This window comes from Octodon degus, unplaced genomic scaffold, assembly GCF_000260255.1.
Source record: "Octodon degus isolate 3935 unplaced genomic scaffold, OctDeg1.0 scaffold00100, whole genome shotgun sequence".
NCBI classification, from domain to species: Eukaryota; Metazoa; Chordata; class Mammalia; order Rodentia; family Octodontidae; genus Octodon; species Octodon degus.
Genome location: NW_004524676.1, coordinates 1,887,820 through 1,906,658, shown reverse-complemented (window position 1 = coordinate 1,906,658; position 18,839 = coordinate 1,887,820). Strand labels below are relative to the sequence as shown.

Sequence of the window (18,839 nt, the reverse complement as noted above, 5' to 3'; positions counted from 1 at the left end):
TAGGGAAGGTGATAGTTGCAAAATGCACACATAAAAAGAATGATGTGATCCAAGATACAAAAAACCAAACCAAAACAAAATAAATAACCTGGTAATGCTTTTGAAAGTCCTAGAAAGACACGAACATTCCAAATCAGAAACTAATAGAAGGAAGGAAATTATAAAGGTAAGAAATTAATGTGAGACTAAAAAGCAATGCACAGGATCAGTAACTAGTCAGAGAGCTGGTTCTCTGAAAGAATAGGAAGGATCTGGGGAGGGAAGGTGAAGTAAGAAGGTCGAGATGACATGGGTATGTGTATCAGTTCCCTCATGAATGCATTTACTGTGTGCTGCAAATATATTATGAGTAAAAGCTGGGAAAGAAGAATGAACATATCCAGGTCATACCCACAGTGACTCGCCCCTTAGATCAGACCTCACCTCTGAGCACAAGACCTTTGGGGAGCATTTTGAAACAGGGACACTTTAGATCTGTGCCATAGAAGTACCTAATGAAGACTGAAGCAGTGGCATTTCAGTACTTAGGGGTTTATATAGTCCTTTGTTTTGCTTTATCATGCTGGAGATTGAATCCTGGATGTGCTGCCTGCTGGGAATCCCTCTACTGCAGAGTTATAAACCAGCCTGGTGTGCACTTTAGTTGACAGTGGAATAGGTTAAAGTAGATTGATTAACGTGAGTATGGTGAGATGTAATAGGGCATAGCTATTTATTCATTAGAAGTAAAAAAGGAATTAACTTTACTTTCAAAGGAAAGAAAATAAGACAAAGCCACTTTTCAGTTGTCATAGTAGCTGTCAATGTTGAATATAGTCTATTGATATTTATCATGATTAAAAATTTGTTCATAAGATGAGTTTTATACAGAAAATAATGCACTTATATTTTAGCAATAGTCATTAAGAATTGGTCCAAAAACTAGTGCATGGCTTCAAAATATGATCAGATTAATTTTAACGTTATACTTATGTTATTTTTGTCATCTTCTCATAAAGCTGTAGTCATGATGTTACACAGAGCTGCAGTCATCTCAGGCCCAAGTAAGGGGAGATCCAGGTTCACTGTGTGGCTGTCGCTAGGCCTCCATGCGCCTGCTTTTGAGTTTCCCCGTGTCCACGGCTTGACCCTTGGCCAGGGCTGGCTGTAGGGTTCCCCGTCGGGCTGCGCTGACCGTGGCAGCTTGCTTGTCCCAAAGCAAGACAGCAAGGTAAATGGAGACCACTGTCTTTAGCTGCTTGGACTGCTGTGGGGCTGACAGCCCATCATTTCTGCCCAATTCTTTTCCTAAGCATCGAATCACGAAATCTAACCCACACTCATGAGGAGATTTTACAGGGCCTCAACACAGGAAGTGGGATTATTATGGGCTATTTTAGAGGCTGCTTGCCACACTGTTGAATAAACACTTTGTTGTTGGGGCAGGGGAGGTGACTCAGTGGAATAAGTGCTTCCCTGGCAAGCACAAGGGCCTGAGTTCAATCCCCGGTTCCACAAAACAAACAAACAAACAAACAAACAAACAAACAAACAAACACACTTTGTTGTTGTAGGATTCTTTCTTGAAGCAAGAAGCTTATGAAGAAAACCCAAAATATAAACTAGATAAATAGGGAGTTTTTCTGGCTAGTGCAGATGTTCTGGAGAACTAGATCTTACCTGATCCTTTCTTTCCATTTTCCACAGCAGCTTTGATATCAGTGTCTCAGCCATCGCATAGCAGTCAAGTGTACCATGTTTACACCATAGATGATGCAGATATATGCTATTTTTTTCATAATTTTGTTTTAGAATTTGCCAGCAGTTGCAGTCCTAAGATTCTATAAAGAGCCAGACATTGGAACATGGACACTGGTTGGCAGCAGTGTTTCTGGCGACCTTTAAAATCTGAGGAGCTTCCTGTATTAAAGTAGGTCTAATACAATGGCTTATTTTGTCGTAAGAGCTGCAATTTGTATACTAGTGTAATAATTGTTGTGGTTTATTTACTGTCTAGAATGCTTCATTGGCTGCCGTCAAATTGTACGTGTTTATCATAGGCCGGCTGGGCGGTGCGCACCTGTGTGGGCAGGTAGTGGTCGGCGAGACGCAGCCTCCCCAGCGAGCAGGCCTGGCGAGGAGGCCGCTGCAAGGCCCCGGGCCCAGTCTCCATGCTGCGTTCGGAAGGCAGATTCGGGTGCGTGGCGGCACTGCAGTTCCCCAGTGGTAACGTAGGAACCCAGTCCCACGGGTTCCGTGGCTCTTTGCTGCTGCAAGCTAGTTCCTGATATCATTAGCATAAATTATTTATTTTTTAATTCTCCCATATGAAGAATATAGTTTCAAAGAAATAATATAAAATAAATCCAAGTGAACTTTAGACCTTAATTAGAGTTCTTTTACCCTTAGACTACATTCTACTGAAGGTATACAATTGTTTGAGAGCAATCTTTTTTCTGGGTGCTTGTGTTAATAGTATGGTATATGTCTAGATTCTAGACATTTCTAAATGCTTGACTTAACAGCTCAATTAATCCTTGCAACTTTCCTCTGAAATAGGCTCTGTTGTTACTGTTTTATAAATGAATTTAGTTTTGCTGTTGTGATTTTAGATTAATTTGGGTATATAAGGAAATAATACAGTTTTTTTCTTAATGGGTTGGTATAGGAAGAAGTAGTGGAGTAAGTTGAGGCAAAGGAACATTTTGATGAAGAAATGAGATAGGATTTATAATTTGGCTACCTTGAGGAAAATTTGTCTAAGGGAGCGTGGGACTATACGGGGATATATGGCACAGTGAACTCAGTACATTTTAGTCTGATATATAAAACAAAAAGTAAAGAATTAATCTTAGTTTCTTTTTCTAATTAGTGTGCCCTGTAGCGCTTTTCCCCTGTGGTTATAGTGGGAGGGATAGTGTAGCTAGAAAGTGTGATAATGCAAGATTCTTTACACTAATTCTGGTGATGAAAAGAGCTAAACAGAAGACAGTTTACAGTTTCTGCCAGGTGTGCGGTGCGTACCTGCAGTCCCAGCACTTGGGAGGCCACGGCAGAAGGATTGCTGCAAGTTTGAGGCCAGCCTGGGCTACATAAGTGAGTTCAAGGCCAGCCTGCACTGCATAGTGAGATCCTGTCTCAAGCAAAAAACAAACAAGCAAACAAAATATATATGATAATTTCTGTAAATAACATTACTTAGTAGGTTAAGTTTGTAATTTTTTTACTTTATTTTGGTTAATTGAGGTTTAATGCATTGTGTGTGTGTGTGTGTGTGTGTGTGTGTGTATCTATGTGGTTATAGGACTGGTGAGATAGTCCCGTGGACTAAGCGCCTGCTTAGGCAAGTGCGGGGTGGGGTTTCATTCCTGGCACCACATGCCGTGCTGAGCAGGTCCCTGAAGCATGGCAAGGTGGTGCACGCCTATAACCCCAGCACTGGGGAGGCTGAAAACAGGAGGATAACTACGAGTCCAAGCTGTATAGTGAGCCCTTGGACCAAATATATTAAAGAAATACATAAGTAAATGAGTGTAAGTGTAATACACACACACACACACACACACACACACACACACAAACATACATATACTGGTCTATATGAGCCCTGAATAATATGATGTGCCGATATATGTATAATGTTAAAATTTATTCTACTGTTAACAGAATTCCAAATCAAAGATTTACATGAAGAAAAAAATTTCTACAGCAATAATACCTGACATGAGAATTTTAAATTTCCATTAAAAATTAGAAATAATGTACCTGAAATCAGCAAAACCAATTGTAATGTCCAGGGCAGGGACACTATGTACCACATTTTAACCTGAGCACTTTTGTTTTTGTTTCTGACTGGCTCAGGCTCAGGCTGCCTTAAGGGCGTGTCTGGTAAGGCTTGGGGAGCTGGGGATCAAACCTCGGTCCCCTGCGCCTGACTGGGTTTGCCCCAGCAGGTGCTTAAACAACTGAGCTAACCCACAAGCCCCCAAGCAGGTTTTTTGTTTTTTTTTTTTAAATAAGTTAAGGATGATTTTATGGAGTAGCTTTTCGTTAGTGAAATATCGGATTTGGGATTTGATTGATAAGGAGTGCCTTTTATTGATGAACATAATTATCTGTATTCATTATACAGATATACAGAATGAGGATAGAGCATTCTTATTCTCAGGAACTTTTTCCTAAGCTTTTATGGTAAAATTAGTTGAGTATGGAATGATAACAAAATGTGCCTTTTCAAGTTAGTCTCTTAGTGGCCCTTTGGTCACTTTGAGGTATTTCTGAGATTTTTCATTCTCTTAAATTATTTTTCAGATGCATTTGATACTGTTTTTAAGATCATAACACTCAAATCTAAAGATTGACTGAATTTGCTATAAATAAAAATAGAAAATCTTTTAATTTCTATCATTTCTTTTTTAAAAAAATCATTTTTTAAAGAAAATCTTTAATGAGGGCTGGCCAGAGAGCTTAGTGGACTAAAGTGCCTTCTTAGGCACACGCAGCAACTGGGGTTCAATCCCGGGTGTGCTGTGCCCCCCCCAGCATGCTGAGAGGGTGACTGAGACTGGGTGTGGTGGCATGCATCTGTAATTCCAGCACTTGGGAGGCTGAAAACAGGAGGATCACAACAAGTTTGATCTGTGTAGTAAGACCCTGTAGCCCTGTACTATATATATATATATATATATATATATATGTTATGATTTATTTGGTACAAGGTCTCACTATGCAGCTCCGACTTGGAGTGATCCTCCTGTTTTCAGCCTCCCCAGCACTGGGATTACAGGTGTAACACTACTATGCCCAGTTTCAGTGGCCAGCACATGCATACAATACTAGGGATTGAACCAGGGTCCTTGCACTTGCCAGACAGGCTCCCCAGCCAACATTTCTATCTTTTATACTAGCTGATGCCATTAGGGAAAACCATAAGAATTACTATTCCTGTTTCTGTATTATCAGTATGAATTTGTAAGTTCTTTTTGCTGTGTTTACTCCTTAGTGACTGGAAGTTAAGGTGGAATTAATTCAGTTAACTAGATGACTTTTTAAGAATATTTGTTTTATAGTATTGGCAGGGATGGAGGTCTATTATTAGTCTGTTATCCATTACTATAATAAAATAACAGAAGCTGAGTATTTTATAAAGGAAAAAGGTTTATGTAGGATTTGTAGGTTGAAGTCCATGATTGGATGGCTGTGGTGAAGCCCTTAGATTATCATGTGGTGAGATGGGAAACCAGAAACCAGCGAGAAGGGAAAAATCTCAGGTCAGTGAGATAGCTCAGTGGACTAAATGCCCGCTTGGGCAAGCACGGGGACTGGGGTTCAATCCCTGGCACCGCATTGCTGCGTCAGTCCCACCATCAAGTGTGCTGAGGTGGCCACCGAGACCGAGTGTGGTGATGCAGGCCTGTAATCTCAGCACTGGGGAGGGCGAGACAGGAAGATCACTGCAAGTACGAGCTGTGTGGTGAGGCCCTGTACCAAATACATTAAAAGAAAGAAAGGGAAAATCTTCTCCCCTGGTTCCTCTCCCTCCTCCTCGCCTTCCTCTTCTCCCTCCTTGTCCTCTTCCTCCCTGTCTTCCACTCCCTCTCCCCTCCTGCCCTCTTCTCTCATTCCTGACATTATACCCATATGCCCTTGGAGAGTACTGGGCCCCTTCCTAGAGGGTTCTGCACTTCCCTGCACTCCCTCCAGGGAATGTAAGCTACATAAACCTTTTTCCTTTATAAAATATTCAGCTTCTGTTATCTTATTATAGCAACAGATAATAGTCCTCTCACCCCCAGTTCCTCCTTCTGGCCCCTGGAATGTTAATCTTCTGTTGGGGGTGGTGGGAACATCTAGGAGCTCCCTGTTACGGAGGCCATGTGTGGCCAGGGTTCTTCAAGTGCCACCACTTCTCCTATTAACTGGACTTTTTCCTTATGCATAACTCCAAGGAGCCTCTGACGATGGGCCCGGCTTTTGGAAGCTCTCCACTGAAATGCTGGTGAGGAGCAGATCTCTGAGGGCTGCAAAAAGTGGGCCTGACTTTTGGGCTAAAGAGAGGCACGTGGAGTCAGCGTGGGACGGAACTGCCTTCCTGTTTTTATAGCAGCTTGCTCTGGCTCTGAGTCCCTTCTGAGGGCAGGGACCCCACGGCCTTCCACTGGAGGCCCGGAGGCCCGGCCTCTCTGCGCAGCCTCACTGAGCACTGTTCTGCCCACCAGAGGGGTGGTGGGATGCTCGAACCACCATCCCACAGCAGTGAGCTACCCTTGCTTGAGTCACTTAATGACCACATTTATTATTATACTCTAAGGTTCAGGTTTATAGGAAAATGGATATTAATTTACCTAATGAATTGTATATCTTAAGATTAAATTGGAATGTAGCAATCATAACAAATGTGCCATCAACCTTTGCTAAATACAAGTATTACTTCATGACAAGATTGAAATGTAAGATTTTTATTAAAATTATGTTTTGAATTTTTCTGGAATAATGCTTGATTGATTGATTGATTGATTGATTTTTGGCAGAACCGGGGATTGCACACAGGCCCTTGCACTTGCCAGGGAAGCACTTATTCCACTGAGCCATCTCCCTGGCCCTGGAATAATGATTTTATAAACTATTTTTTTTTTCCCCAGGGCAGTTCAGGCTGGCCCTAAATCCACTATGTAACCTAGGCAGTCTTGAACTTGCAGCAGTCCTCCTGCCTCCTCCTCTAGTGTTGGGGTTATAGGTGTTTACACAGCGTACTCCTTTTTTTTGTGGTACCAGAGACAGAACTCAGGACCTTGCTTTTGCCAGGCAAGCACTTATGCCACTGGGGTACCTCTCCGCCCCTCCTGTTTACTCTTAAAGGAACAGTACACATTTTCTGTTTCCATAGGGTGAACTACCGTGAAACTGCACATTTCTTGATATATATTTACTGTCATATGATAAAAAAGTTCAGGGCTACCTACTACCTGCTACTAAGACGGGCGTTAATGTTTGACGTCATCATTGCTGTGGCACGTTAAACATTAATGTATATTAAATTCAGGATATTATATCTTTGCTTAAATTTGAAGATAAAATGTTTTGATTAGATTTTTCTTGAATGACAGGTCCATTTTTAAGTGATTGTTTTAAAAATGTATTTCCTTTGTACAAGTATTTAAGTTATAATCAGCATTATTTATCAGTGGCTGGCATACTTTTATGTGTATGCATGGTTTTTTTGTTATGAGGTAAAAATACTTGTTTAAAAGATATACATGATGATAAATGGGAATTGTATTCTTTTAATATGAGACCTAGTAGCTTATCAAGATGAATGCTAAAATTCAGTGAGCAATAAGAAGTTAAGAAATCTTTTTTTCTTCCTTGTATTTCTGATAATGACAGAAGTTTCTGGTGACATTATAGTTGGCAAATTGTTTCTATATTTACTTTTTTGTATGCATGTATCTGGTAAATTTGCATCCTTTTCCCTGTAGTTCTATGTGTACTAATAATCTCCAACAAAATTAAATAATCTTCTTATTCTGATAGAGAAGAAAAACTGGATCACTTACCAGTAACTGGAGTTCTCCTATTGGGTAATCTCCACAGATCCACATTCTTTGAAGTTATTGCGAATGCCTTGAGGACCAAGGGACCGTTGGCATTTCCCATGTCGGGAAGGTAAGCGCGTGCACTGAAGCATGTCTCTCGCTTCTTCCAAACCCCTGCCCACCACGTTCTCACCTGTGCGTCTGTGCTGCATGCCCCTCAGTTCCCCTGGAGGCCACGGGACGATTCCCTGCTGGACAGAAGGGCAAGAGAGGTGGATCTGTGAGGGAGGGAAAGACCCAATAGGAGAACTCGAGGCCCTGGTGAGTAATCTAGATTTCACAAGCTTGAGAGCTTTTTTCTCAGATGTCCTCCTTAGGAGGAGCTTGTTTATTAGACAGGAAACTGTCTGGAATAGCTTTTTGTGTTTGATGTGGATTAAAAACATTACTGTATGTGGATGATATACCAAACTATCAATATCTATACAAATAAAAGTATGACTAATTTTAAACTGTATGATTTACATAACTTTCTAAAATATCATGTCTATTAGCTTTTGGTAAATAGTGTAGTAGTACTAGAACAACGTAGAGAAGCTGTATATTGAATTCTTTTATAAATTTATCTGTGATGTTATTTTTATTTAACTATTTGTATTTTAAAATGTATGCACATACGAACTTGGTTAAATTACTTTGGCACAGTAACACCCAGTAGTAACTAGAACAGTTTTATGTTAACTGGCTATCATCCCAGTGCGTGTGTATGTGTGTGCACGTGTATGTATGCGTGCTTGTGTGTATTGCTGGGATGAAACCCAGTGCCTGTGTGTGCTGAGTGTGAGCTCTACCGTTGACTGAGCTGCATCCGCCATCTGGTTAGCACTTTTGTTATTTTTAAGAGGAAAAAATAAATATAACACAGCGGTTTCAAAACAAATTAGGAGACTTGCAATAATGAATGCATTGTGTATTGTTGTCTTTGTAGTATTTATTCAGAGTACAAGATATAGGCATGAAATCTTTTCTAAACAACATTAGAACAAACTGTTACGAGCACTATAACCTTTTTAACTATCTTGTACATAAATATATATTTTTCTTTTTCCCTTTCTTCCTCTCCCCTTTTCTCTATTACACTTTGTCTTTTCTTTTAGCGTGTCTTCCCAATTTATAATATCTGTTGTACATTTTAGATCTCATTTATTCATTCAGTTTCTCACGCTAGTGCAACAATACAATGTTCATGTGTAGAGGTCTGACTTATTTCACTTATGAGTATGGTCTCAAGTTACATCCATTTACATATAAAAATCGCTATCCTTCTTTATGACTGACTAGTAATCCCGTATATTGAAAAATCACATCTTTTTTATCCATTCTGTGGTTGATGGGCATTTGGGTTGTTTCTAAGATTTAGCTATTACAAATTGTGCTGCTGCATACATGGATGAACATTTATCACTGTGGTTGGAGGAGTTTCATTCTTCTGGGGAGATGTTCAGAAGGAGAATAGTTGACTCAAGTGGAACCTCTAATCCTAGTTTTTCAAGGAACTTCCACACTGATTTCCACAGTGCCATACTAGTCTACACTCCCAGCAGCAGTGGAGAAGGGTTCCTTTTTTCCCACATCAACTTCAGCATTTGTTATTGGTTGATTTTTTTTTTTTTTCTTTTTTGGAGGTTATATAACCATTCTTTCTGGGTTGAGATGGAATCTGAGTGTTGTTTCAGTTTGCACGTTTCAAATGACTAATGATGCTGAACATTTTTTCATGTATTTTAATTTGCTGTTTGAATTTCATCTGAGATACATGTATTCATTTCAGATGCCCATTTTTTTATTTGGTCTTTGAATTTGGGGAGTCTAATTTATTTTTTAATTCTTTGTATGTTCTAGATATAAGTGCTTTGTCTGAGGGGCAATTGGTTATATTTTTTTCCCACTCTGTAGGTTGTTTTATCACTCTGTTGGTGATTTCTTTTATTGTGGAAGAGCTTTTTAGTAAGATGATACCCCATTTGTTGATTCTTTGTATTATTTCACGTTTGGTATGGGTTTTATGAAGTCTCTGCTTTTACACCTATTTCTTTGAGATTTCCACCCATTTTCTCTTCCAGTAAATTTAGTGTTTCTATTTTAATATTTAGATCATTTTGACGTTAGCGCATGGTGATAGACTTGGGTCTAGTTTTAGTCTTCAACATGCAGAAGGCCAGCATTCCCACAGTCATTTATTAAAGAGGCTTTCTTCCAGTAGACATGCTTGGTTTCTTTGCAAAGATAAGGTGGCTGAGTGTGTTTGGGGTTGAGTCTGCATCTTCTGTTCTGTTCCACTGATCCTCAGGATTGCCCTACCCCAGTACCATGCTGATTTTACCACAGTAGCCTTGTAGTATAATTTCAGGTCTGGGATTGTGATGCATCCTGACTTGTCTTTGCTGCCCAGAATTGCTTTTTCTCTTCTAGGTTTCTTCTGGTTCCCAATGATGTTTAGAAACGTTTTCTCTAGATCTGTGAGGTATGCTAGTATCTTTTGATTTGGATTGCATTAAATCTGTATAACAGTTTTGGGAGTATGGCCATTTTCACTCTGTTGGTTCTTCCTATCCAAGAGCAAGGGGTATCTTTCCATTTTCTGATTGTCCTCATCAATCTTCTTTTGTTAGGGTATCATAATTTTCATTATACAGATCTGTTACATCTTTTGTGAGATTGATTCTCAAGTATTTCATTTTTTTTAAGACGGTATATTTTGAGGGCTGTGGTTTCCCTAATTTCTCTGTGAGTTTTTGTTTGTGTACAGGAATGCTATTGATTTTTGAGTGTTGACTTTGTATCCCACTACACTGCTGCACTTGGATATTAAATCTACAAGTATTTTCGTGGAGTTCTAGGAGTCTTCTATGTAGATTGTCATGTCATCTGCAAATAATGATAATTTAACTTACTCCTTTCCTATCTATATTCCTTATATATATATTTTTTTTTCTATTTGCTCTGGTTAATGTATGTATGCATGTGTTTATTTAGTATTTTTAGTATTTAGTATTTTTAGGGACTGGTCTACAGGGTGTTCAGGGTCTCACTGTTAGATCAGACTTATAATGATCTGCCTGTTTACAGCCTCCCAAAAGCTGGGATTACAGACACATGCCACCATGCCCAGTTTCAGTAGCCATCTCAGTATGCCCCCGGGGGCAGGGCCTGCACGACAGGCCTGGGAATCGAACCCCTGGCCTCTGCGCCTGCTTGCAGGCACTTTAATCTGCTGAGCTATTTGACCAGCTCTGGTTAGTGTTTTTAAACTATATTGAATATTAGTGGTGATAGTGGATGTCCTTGTCTTGATCTTGATCTTAAAGAGAAAGCGTTTAGGTTTTGTCCATTTAATTAATATGTTGTTAGCTGTTGGTTTGCTATAGATGGTTTTTTATAAGATTCAAGCAGAGATCATGTATTCCAATTTTCTGTAAAGTTTTTATCATGAATGTGTATCAGACTTTGTCAAATGTTTTTTCTTCATCTATTGAGATGATCATGTGATTTTTGTCTTTGGTTCTGTTAATATGATGTTATTACATTTATTGACTTGCATATGTTGAGCCGTTCCTGTATCCCTGATGTGAATCCTATTTGGTCATGATGTATAATCTTCTAGGTGACTTGCTGCATTTTGTTTGCCAGTATCTTATTAAGGATTTTTGCATGTAGTCTTTGGGGATCCTGACTTTTTTTTTTTTTTCCAGGGGTGGGGGCATGGGTTCTTTCATTTTAGAATCAAGGTAATACTTGGTTGGTTCTAGGAATGATTTTGGAAGTTTGCTTCCCTTTCAATTTTTTAAAAGAGTTTCAGCATTAGTGGCATTAACTCTTCTCTAAATTGTAGAATTCAACTATGAATCCATCAGGGCTTAGACTTTTCTTTGTGTAACATTTTATATTACATTTTCTTTTTTTTTTTTTTTTAACATTTATTTAGTGTGTGTGTGTGTGTGTGTGTGTGTGTGTGGCCAGCTCAACCCACCAGGGGGCGCGGCTGGCTGGCATGTGGTGCTGGAGGATCGAACCGCAGTCCCTGTGCTTTGCCAAGCTTGTTCTAAGTAGGTGCTTTAGACCACTGAGCCATCTCTCCAGCCCCTATATTACATTTTCAATTTTATTTCTTGATAATGGGTTATTTAGAATTTTTATATTTTCTTGATTTAGTATTGGCACTTTGTGTCTAGGAATCTGTCCATTTCATCTTACCAGAATATAGGTTATATAGCAGATATTGATGACTCCTGGATTTCTGTGGGTTCTGTTGTGATTTCACCCTTTTTATTTCTAATTGCTTGAATTTGTTTTTTATTCCTCTTTTTGATGATGTTAGCTAATGACTTACCAATTTTATTTATTGTTTTAAAGAACCAATTTTTCAATTTATTGATTCTTTGTATTTTCTTAGTCTCTATTGCATTAATTTCTTTCTTTCTTTCTTTCTTTCTTTCTTTCTTTCTTTCTTTCTTTCTTTTTGATTTTTTAGTAAGGGTCTGCAGGATCTACAGGTCTCATCACTAGGTAGAGGAGACTCTTAGTGATCATCCTGTGTTCAGCCTCCCAAAGAGCTGGGATTACAGGTGTACACCACTACACCCAGTCTCAATTGCCATCTCAGCATGCCCTGGGGACAGGGCCAGCAGGCAGGCCCGGATTTGAATCCCTGGTCCCTGTGTCTGCCTAAGCAGACGCTTAAATCCGCTGAGCTATTTGGCTGGCCCCTTATTGCATTAATTTTTGCTTTTGTCTGTATAATTTCTTCCCTTGTATGAACTTTGGGTTTCACTTGCTCTCTTTCTAGAAGTTTGAGGTTCCACGTGAGGTTGTTGATTGAGCTCATTCTGTTTTCTGACGTTTGTTGCTATAAATTTCCCTCACAGGACTGTATTGCTTGCATCCTATAAGTTTCAGTGTGTTGTATGAATCAGCATTATCATTTATACTGTTAATTTTGTCTTTAATTTTTTCTGTGACCCATTGATTGTTCAGAGGGTATTGTTTAATTTTCATGTATTGATGTATTTTTTGTGATTTTCTTTGTTGCTAATTTCCAGTTTCATTGCACTATGCATAGGGTAATGTCACTTTCTCTTCTTTTATAGTATTTTTAAAAAATGTATTTGGTTGTTTCAGGGTCTCAGTATGCAGCTTGGACTCAGAGTGATCCTCCTACTTTCACCCTCCCCGGCACCGGGATTACAGGCGTAAGCCACTTCGCCTGGACTGTGGCTGACTCGGCCCGCCCTCAGGGCAGGGCTGGTACAGCATGTGGTGCTGGGGATCTAACCCCAATCCCTGTGCTTGCCTAAGCAGGTGCTTTAGTCTGCTGCGCTATCTCGCTGGCCTCTCCTTTTATTTAAACACATTTTGTTAGCTAGTATATGATCTACTTTGGATAAAGTCCCATGTGCATCTGAGAAGAATGTGTATTCAGATGTTTTGGGGTGTAACACTGTAGACACATAACCATGGGGTCTTTTCATCAGTTTTGGGGTGAAGTTATTCATGTTTGGGAAATTTTCTGCCATTATTTCTGTGAAGAGGTTCTTAATGGCCTTTTCCCTGTGTCCAGGGTTTTCATTGCTTCGTCAGTCTTATGTTGCTCTTTGTTTTGCTTCATTCTATAGTAATTAGCACTTTTTGTGACACAGTTTTCAGTGTGCCTTTTAAGTGCCATGAGGGTCTATTTGAAAACTAATTGTAGGTATGTTGAAATTATATTTACAATTTTCTTCTTCATAAGGTTTTATTGTTATGATGTATGGTAGAATTGGTTATCTTAGCTATGTTATTCTGCAGATAGTTTCTTGAGTTGACATGTACATGACAGAATTAGACCTTGTTTCCCATGTGTTTTATTGTGCGTTATCGCAAAATGATTATTCTGAAAGGATTTAAAAATATTTTTTCAATTTTTACTTTTTCTGTTGTATACTAAATATGACTGCATTTCTTATGGGGGTTGGCACATGTACAAGATGCATAATGATTATTTTTTCACCCCTCCCCATCTCTTGGTCCTCTCCCCTTTGGGAAAAGATCTACCTCCCTACTTCCTACTAGCTATCTTTTTTTCTCTTCATTTATATTTTGGCTTTCTCTTATAAGAGAAACCATGTGGTATTTAAGCTTGTATGTCTGTTTTATTTCACTTTACATTATGGTCTCAAAGACTATTTTCCTATCAGTGACTCAAGTTTAATTTTTATAGCAGAGTAGTTTTCCAATTTGTATAAATACCCCACTTTATCCTTTCATCTGTTGATGAGCATACAGACTGCTTCCAAGATTTTAACTATTATTATGGTATAAACATGAGTGTGCATGTATCATTATAATATGATGTCTTTAACTCTTTTGTGAAGATATTTAGAAAGGGCATAGCTGGGTCAAGTGGAAGTTTTAGTTTTAGTTTTTGGAGGAATCTCCGTAGTGGTTGCACTAGTTTGCATTTCCACCAACAATGCCAAAGTGTTCCTTCACCCACCATCCCAAGCCCGTCTAGGGTTTTTTGTTTGCTTGTTTTGAGACAGGGTCTCCGTATATAATTCAGGCTATGCTTTAACTCGCTGTAGCCCCAGCTGGCCTCAAGCTCAGGGCAGATCCTCCTGCCTTTGTCTCCTGAGTGCTGAGATTATAGAATTTGTTGTTGTTTGATCTCTTGATGAAAGTCATTCTTTCTAGAGTAAGATATTTTATTCTTTTAAGTTCTGTTTCTTTTTTTTATGTATTTAGTACAGGGTCTACAAGGTCTCACTACACAGATTGGACTCATAGTGATCCTCCTGTTTTCAGCCTTCCAAGCACTGGGATTACAGGTGCCCATCACTATGCCCAGTCTCAATATCTGTCTCAGCACGCCCTGGGGGCAGGGCCGGATTGAGCCCCGACTTTAGTCACCTGAGCTATCTGGCCAGCCCTTTAATTTCCATTTATTATGGCCAGAGATGTTGAATAGTTTTCATGTATTAGTAGCCATTTGTACTTCTGTTAAATATCTCCTCCTCCTCCTCCTCTTCCTCCTTCCTTCCTTCCTTCCTTCCTTCCTTCCTTCCTTCCTTCCTTCTTCCTCCTCCTTCTTCCTCCTCTTTCTTTCTCTCTCTCTCTCTCTCTCTCTCTCTCTCTCTCTCTCTCTCTCTCTCTCTCTCTCTCTCTCTCTGCTCATTTTACATGCCCAGTTTTTGATTGGGTGTAATATTTTTGGGGATCTAATTTTTAAGAAGTTTGTATGTATTGTAGGTGTTGGTCCTCTCCCTGAGGAGTAGCTGAAATTCTTTCCCACACCACAGGTTGTGTCTTCGTCTGTTGGGTGTTCCTTCGTGTATAGAAGCTTTTGAATTTAATAGGAACTCAGTTGTTGATTCTTAATGGTGTGCTTGCTTTGCTGTCACATATACTAACAATGGTTTATGCTGTTATTTCTTGTAGAATTGGAGTTCTGTTTAGAAAGCCTTTGCTTACATCTGTGTCTTCTGTAGTTTTACCTATTTTACCTTCCAGCAGATTGTTTCTTGTTAAATATTTAGATTTTTGATTCATTTTGATTTTCATTTATAGTATGGTGAAAGATAAGGGTCTAGATCAGTCTTAAGTGTGTGAAAAGCCAGTTTTCCCAGCACTGTTTATTAAAGAGGCTGTCTTTCCTCCAGTATATGTTTTTGGCCTCTAAAATTTAAAAAAAAAAATTAGAGAGAAAGGAGGGCTGCAAGCAAAGCCAACATTTTGGCCATAGCCTTCTAAGGTCAATAAGACTCAGGACATATGAGAACTTGTACTGTAACGTCATGTAACTCGGCAGTGTCCCAAATTTTCTGATCAAGAAGATTGTGTGTCCAAAGAAGAAACTGATCGATGATGTAGAGTGTGCCTAAGGAGAGTCACATGGAGAGAAAACTTTCTCTCAGGCTTTCATGGAGAGCACATTGGCCTAGCAATGGCCGTGACTCATCCTCTTGGCTGACACTGACAGTGGTTGTACAATCTGAGGTGCCGGATCTCAGGATAAATCCTGAGGGGATTTCACCGACTTTATCAGACCCAAAAGCTACAACTCTTGTTGCATAGGTCCTGCTTTACCTTGGTCTTAACCATCCAGTAGAAAAGTATAGAAATGAAATATAAGAAGTAAAGCCATGCTGTTATGTTGAGCTGTGGGGGACTGAGTTCAACAATTTCTGACATTGTCAGTCAAGAGGAAGACCCAATATTATTATTGGCTACTGGACTCTTTTAGAATATTTTGCTGAGTTATCACACCTATAATATCCATATAACGGAACTTAACTAAAAAAGAGTATACAAAGGATTGCATCTGTGTATTCAAAGTGGTTTGGATGGATATATATTTACATTCTCCTAATGAATGGAATGATTTGTTCCAATGGTGTTTGTAAATGGGGTATCAAGTCCGCATCTTGTACAGCAATTAACCACTAGGAAGAATGTATACAGTGTGTTAATTATTGAAACTGTCCTACCGATTTGATTTGCAACTGTCTCATTGCTATTTGTTTACCAATAAAATTATGTGGAAAAAAAACAAAAAACCAAAAAAAAAAAAAAAATAAAAAAAAATAAAATTTTTTAAGCACATATAGCCTGCACTGATATCATACTATTTTATTAAAATTTTCATCCATTTGCCAATATTTAAGGCTTCATTTCTTAAGATTGTTCCAGTATATAGGTTGTGCTTATTGTGGTGCCTCATAGCATATAGTAAATAGTTTTCCTACCTTGTTTTTGACTGTACATCGATCTTATGTATTTCTGTGGTTATAGTTATCTGTATGACATAGCTTAGCCATTTTCAGGTTATATTGTTACTTTCTTTTTTTAATATATCAAACTGCTTTTTAGCTGGGTTGTGTGCTCACTGACAGCAAGGGTAGGAATTTGTTTTGTTTTGTTTTGAGACAAAATCTTGCTGTGTAGCCTAAGATGGCTTCAAATTTTCAGTCTTCCTGCCTCAGCCTTCTAAGTATTGAGATAACAGGTGTGTGTCACCATGTTCTACAAAGGTAAGATTTTATAATTTTTTTTTTTTGTATTTAGTCCTATCGCCGGGGAGATGGCTCAGTAGAATAAGTGCTTGCCTGGCAAGTGCAAGGGCCTGAGTTCAATCCCCGGTTCTGCAAAAAAAAAAAAAAGAAAAAAAAAAAGGAATTAACTTCAGTATTTAGTTCCTATCATCAGTGACTAAGATTAGATCATACCCACTGAAAACTTAAGTTTTCTGTGTAAATTGATGGAAATATTTAGCAGTGTTTCATAGGTAAAAGAAATTCAGATGTTTTATCAGCATTGTGTGTCCTTTTTTCTTTCCCTGGAGAACAGGATTTTTTCTTCAAAAAATAGCATAGCATTTTCTTTTTTGACATTAAGTAGGAAAATCTCTCCCTGGAGAAGAGGATTTTTTCTTCGAAAAATAGCATAGCATTTTCTTTTTTGACATTAAGTAGGAAAATTCATTGTAAAACAGGTATGGGGAGTGGGGACTAGGACTAACTCCTGGGAGACAGGAGGGGTCCGAGTGGGTTGCCCAGCAGAGTTTGACAGTGTTCGTTAGAATAGCTTTACTTTAAGACTGCTATATAGTGTTAAGAAACAAACTGGAAATTCAGTATACTTCACTTGATTTTTGAGGTTTAGATGTCTTGGAAGATTATTGCTTGATTTTCAGAAATGCTTTTTAAGAATACCTGTTTCACAAAGCATTAGAGAATCTAATGATAATGATAATTGAAAGATAATGTTCTTTGACATAATGAACTTTTCTTATAAATAATTACCACAGAAAAAATACAAATCAAGATAAAAACACATTTAGTCCAATGATTTAACTGTGACATTTGCGTTAGTGGCTGCCCAGCTCTGCATGAGTCTCCCAATCTCAGAGTCTGGTGTGATGATGACAGGTGCACCAACAGTGTGTATGTTGAGAGTATTGCATACTGTGTGCGATGGATCTTCTAGACTTAGTGCTCAGTAACAAGCTTGACATGAAAGGTTGTCTGATTTACTTACAGGAAGTTCAAAAATTGGATGTGTGATGATAAGAAACAGGTGCAGCAGTGGTTTGGGAAGCGTGGTACTGCTTAGGGAGGGCTGGGAGAGTTTTCTGGAGCATCTAAGCTGTTACTGTCTTGGTCTGGACTGAGTCACACAGGAGTAAATGCAGGGCTTAAAAATTAGGCTGTAACTCAGTGTTTATATGCCGTATGTAAGTTATACCCCAGTTGTAAAAAGTAAGATTATGGTATTTGCAGGAATATAGTATTAGTACAAGGAAAAAGTGTAACAGGTTGAGAATTCAGAAATGGATCCTCACCTATTTAGAAAATTGGTAAATGATGTAGATGTGCTTCTGTCAGTAAAGAAAAGAGTTTGAAGTAGTTTTATATATGGAGGGAAAAAGACCTCGACCATAAATCATATACAAAAATGAGTTCTGATTGATTTAAGTAAAAAGCATCAAAAACTATTTTTGGAATAGAGGAAAATGGAGAATAGGTAACTTATCTTAGATATAGTAAAATTTATCATAAAATGATTCTAGAAGATAACTATTGTGAATTGATGTAAATCTGTGCAATACCTTTACTATCCAGTGCATTTTTTTCTTTTGTGAGATAGGGTGTCACTATGTAGTTTAGGTTGGTCCTGAACTCGTTATGTAGCCCAGGCTGACCTTGAACTTAAAATGATTCCCCCTGCCTCAGCCTCATGATTGCTGGATTATTGGTGTGAGCCTCCATACCTGACATAATAGCCAGTGGATTTTAGTTTTGATTGTAAAGACTGAAAAAAATAGGATGAGACACAAGTAAATTGAGCAGAGGATATAAAGGCACTTCAGAGCAGAGGAAACTGCACGTTGGAATGGCTAGTGAGCTGACAAGATACGTGATCTCGCTTTAGGGAAATGCAGTTTAAAATGTGACCTACCAGGTTTTCCTCTATTGCAGAGCCCAAGACAGTGTTACATAGCTGAAAATGTACCTGCCATAGTACTCAACAGTCAGTTGTGGCCTAGTACCCAACAGTCAGTTGTGGCCTAGTACCCAGCAGTCAGTTGTGGGCTAGTACCCAACAGTCAGTTGTGGGCTAGTACCCAACAGTCAGTTGTGGGCTAGTACCCAGCAGTCAGTTGTGGGCTAGTACCCAACAGTCAGTTGTGGCCTACTACCCAACAGTCAGTTGTGGGCTAGTACCCTACAGTCAGTTGTGGGCTAGGACCCAACAGTCAGTTGTGGGCTAGTACCCAACAGTCAGTTGTGG

General features: G+C 38.9%; 1 protein-coding gene across 1 annotated transcript in view; it reads left to right on the top strand.

Moving 5' to 3' along the window:
- Positions 1-283: 283 nt before the first annotated feature.
- Yaf2 (YY1 associated factor 2) overlaps positions 284-18,839 on the top strand; it is an 86,158-nt gene continuing 67,602 nt past the window's right edge. The window contains exons 1-2 of the mRNA XM_012516308.2: positions 284-292; positions 1,997-2,205. Of these exons, the coding sequence (XP_012371762.1) occupies positions 284-292; positions 1,997-2,205 (218 nt within the window). The remainder of the gene's footprint in view (positions 293-1,996; positions 2,206-18,839) is intronic.